This window comes from Lipotes vexillifer, unplaced genomic scaffold (assembly GCF_000442215.2).
Source record: "Lipotes vexillifer unplaced genomic scaffold, Lipotes_vexillifer_v1.1 scaffold717, whole genome shotgun sequence".
Lineage (NCBI taxonomy): Eukaryota > Metazoa > Chordata > Mammalia > Artiodactyla > Lipotidae > Lipotes > Lipotes vexillifer.
In genome coordinates this window covers 1,700,726-1,704,742 of record NW_006798707.1, presented here as the reverse complement: position 1 = coordinate 1,704,742, position 4,017 = coordinate 1,700,726, and the positions used below count along the sequence as shown (strand labels likewise).

The window sequence follows — 4,017 nt, the reverse complement described above, 5'->3', positions numbered from 1 at the left end:
TTTTTTAACTTCCCTTTTTTTTTTTTTTTTTTTTTTTTTTTTTTTTTGCCGCACAGCCCGGCATGCGGGATATTAGTTCCCCGACCAGGACTTGTACACGCACCCACTGCAGCAGAAGCACGGAGTCTTAACCACTGGACCACCAGGGAAGTCCATTTGGCTTTATTTACAGTGTCTTTGGACATATTTTTTTTTAATTTTTTTAAATTAAAATCTAATCTTTTTTTCATTATGGCTTTTGGGTTTACTGACTGGCTTGTGGTTTCCCTGCTTGCAATTATTCAAATATTCATCTAAATTTTCATACTATGTTACTGTTTTACTTTTTATATTCAAGCCTTTAACCTACCTGGAATTTAATTTTGTGTATGATGTAAAGAGGAATCAAGACTTGAAATCTTGATTTCAGGTTTGCCATAACTCTTCATATGTTGTAGTATTTTCCATGTTTTCATAATACACCCTCCTCATAATTTCTCTGGTTTCAGACCTTTCTCTTGTCACATTGCTGTGTTGTAAACTGAGGGAGGGCATGTCTGTCTGTCTCTTTCTTTCTCCATTGTTTCCCTCAGGAAACACTTAATAAACAATTGCAAGGCACCTAGCATAGAGCTTGACATATTTTAGGTACTCAGAAAATATTTATGGGAGGAAGGAAAGTGTTGAATTCACACCTGAGTTACTATGACTCCTTGGCAAGTTGAATATTGACTGCTTATCTTTGTTAACAAGGGGAAATGTCATTCTCCTTAAAGCCATTCACTATCTCATGAGCTCACCACTCTGTTCCTTCCTCCTATATCTTTGTTCTTTGAGGCCTTCCTTCTCACTATAAATCTGTCTCATTTCATAAGGATTCCCCTTAGGCAGGCTTTCTTCAACCATTCCTTAAAATTCAACAGTATTTAAAAACTCTGCCATACTATTTAGCATTTAATCCACAATTGATTTTATTCTTTTTCAAGTACCCATCACTGTGCTAGGCACACAGCTTAGTAAATACTTAAACTGCAACTGAAACAATCATGCATACCAAGGTATAGCCTCAAGATTTGTTATGAAAGCTCTTGGGACTAAGGAAGCAACAAACTGGGAAAAACTGGAAAATGCCCCTGAAAGCTGTTAAATACCAGAATGATTTTTCAAGTGAAATTGTATCATCACATTTATTTTAAATACATTTGTTGGATGAACACATGACTAGGTACTGCCCTACCTGAAGGCAGAGGTCAACAGACTTCCTTTGGTATTTTCTATTTCCATGGGTCCCTATATGGCCTTCACCAACTCGGGCCTTTGGAGATTCAGGGGAAATGGAACTAAGCCTTATATGACCCTACATTTAGTTTGAAAATAACATCTGAATGGCTCTCACCATGTTCTGCATGAATTTTTAATGGAGAAACTGCTAATTCTAGGGCTATGGCAGAGAATATACAAGATGAGCCTGGAGCATCTTATAATGTCAGAAAATAAGAAAGCGCTCAAAAAATAAAATGATGGAAGTATGTCAAAGGGACACAAGTACCAACTGAAAGAACTCCCAACTGCCAAAGCTGGAACAATCTGAGCAACAAAATAAATAATGTAGTGCTGGATTATAGCCTAAGGAATAAAATAAATATCCCTGAGTTCATACTTTTATAAATGAGCAGCTGAATAAATAAATGAGGGAGAAGAAACAAATCTCCCATAGAGAAGAATTCCAAATAATTTATGGAGATACTCCACCCTCAGGGAGGTAGAGCATAACTCCCCACCCCTTAAGTGTAGACTATACTCAGTGATTTGCTTCCAAAGAGCAAGTATAAAAAGAGAAAGTAACTTTACAATGGTGAAACCTGGCCAAGACTACCTTAGCCAAGTGCTCAAGATTAACATCATCAGTGTAAGTCATGTTGACAGTATGTACCCTTGATATGACATGATGAGAATGACACTTCACCTTTGTGGTCTTCCTCCCCAAAACTGTAAACACAGTTTAATCATGAGAAAAACAGACAAATCCCAATTGAGGTACATTCTACAAAATACTCAACCAGTCCTCAAAACTATCAAGGTCATCAAAAACAAAGAATGTCTAAAAAACTGTTACAGCCTACAGCAGTCGAAGGAGATATGACAACTAAATGTAATCCAGGTATCCTGGATCAGATCTTGGAACAGAAAAAACACATTAAGCAAAACTAGTGAAATCTGAATAAAGTATGTAATTCAGTTAATATGATAATGCTATTATTTCGTTAGTGGTGACAAATGTACCATAATAATATGTTTACAGAACTAGATGTGGGGTATATGGAAATTCTCTACTATCCTTATACCTTTTCTGTACATCTAAAACTATTTTAAAATAAAAAGTGTACTTAAATATTTTGAAAATACAGTTTGGGCAACAGATGGCTACATGCTTATCTCTACAACTATGCTTTTAATTACAGGGCGCTGGTGACAGTTTTGTGGGAGCGTTGGCCTTCTACCTGGCTTACTACCCTAATCTGTCCTTGGAAGAAATGCTCAAGAGATCCAATTTCATCGCAGCAGTCAGTGCCCAGGCTATAGGAACACAGTCATCTTATCCATACAAAAAAGACCTGCCCCTTGATCTGTTTTGATTGCTATTAACTCCAAAATAAATATACCTGGAAATAAAGTGTACTTGGGGATGGCCACTCTTAACTAGCAACTTACTATGTCATCTTCTCCTTTCTTTGCAAATACTATATTCATTTACTACGTCATCCTCAAGCCTTCATTTATTTCTTTATAATGATGATTTCTTTGCTTTTCATGCAAAAGTCAACTAGACAGAATTAAGGATTCCACAACGAAGACTTGTACAAACAATACCACTATTCAGGAACCAGCAAACTCTACTGCCAACACATCATGATACTATAATGTAACACCATACAGCAGAGGTTGCATACAACAGTGTCTAGAGTCAGAGCAGAGAATGTTAAATAAGGGAAGGGGGCAGATGAATTGGGCCACTCAAGCAGTTCCTAAGAGGGGCAGCTGACATTCAGCTTTGCCTTTAGTGTTGTCAAAGCTTCTGGTTTTGCAAGGGAAGCCAGAAATTTGGATGTTTATTGAAATCTTTCAACAGTTAAGTATCAGCAACTGATTTTTTTAAATTGTAAATACCACCTGTGGGCTGCTTTCAGCCCATGTGCTGAATAGACAAGTCATTTGCCAAGCCAGATTCTAAGTTTTTTGAAAAAAAGGTGATTCATGCATGTCACAGACCCTTTACACTGGGCTTAGGTAGGATCAGGTGAAAGATTTTTCTTGTAACCCAAGATTACAATGTAGAGTTTCAATCTAAAAACAGCCAAGATCTCACCAAGTACTGCTTTGAATTAGAGCTTTAACAAAATATGCCAGAAAAATAGCTGATTGACTACAATGCCACAAGCCTCTAAGATTCAACAACTGTCTAATTTTATTTCCAGAGAGCTGCACTCACATTTCCTCAGGAGATAGATTGGGCCACAGGGAGGATCACCTGTTATTTTGGAACAACACTGGTTTCTTAATGCTTGTGGTCATAGTGAACACTCTCCTTCTCCCCTATAAATGCAGTAGGATACGTGCCAGCAGAGCTCAAAATGTGAGCTGATCCTTACCTTCAACCAGAAATTTGACAAGTAAAGGAGAAAATGGGCAATTCTGAAAATCTGTAGTAAACAATAGCTTGAGTGGGAAAGTGTACAGATCTGGGTAGGGCAGGAGTCCTTATCTGATAGGGATTTCCAAGCTGATTAGCTGTGTGGTACCACTGCCCCAGAAGCCCTAGCCATTAGCTTTATGGAAATACACTATAGCGCCTCTTATTTAAAAAAAAAAAAATCTAGGAGTTAAAGCAGTCCGAAGCTGTCTTAGAAAATCCTAGATACTACTTTGGAGACATGAGTTTGAGAATATGGACCAATGGCATTTTTCTAACTATATAAGCACAAATCAAAAGTAGCAGTTTTCTTGGTTTCTTCTGTGTTACAGCTGGCTCCCTTCTTA

The 4,017-nt window shown here is 37.5% G+C and overlaps 1 protein-coding gene across 1 annotated transcript in view; it reads left to right on the top strand.

The window, feature by feature from the left end:
* Positions 1–2,734, top strand: part of RBKS (ribokinase) — a 77,611-nt gene extending 74,877 nt beyond the window's left edge. Inside the window, exon 8 of the mRNA XM_007470860.1 lies at positions 2,442–2,734. Coding sequence (XP_007470922.1) covers positions 2,442–2,615 — 174 coding nt within the window. The 3' untranslated portion in view covers positions 2,616–2,734. The remainder of the gene's footprint in view (positions 1–2,441) is intronic.
* The last annotated feature ends 1,283 nt before the right edge of the window (positions 2,735–4,017 follow it).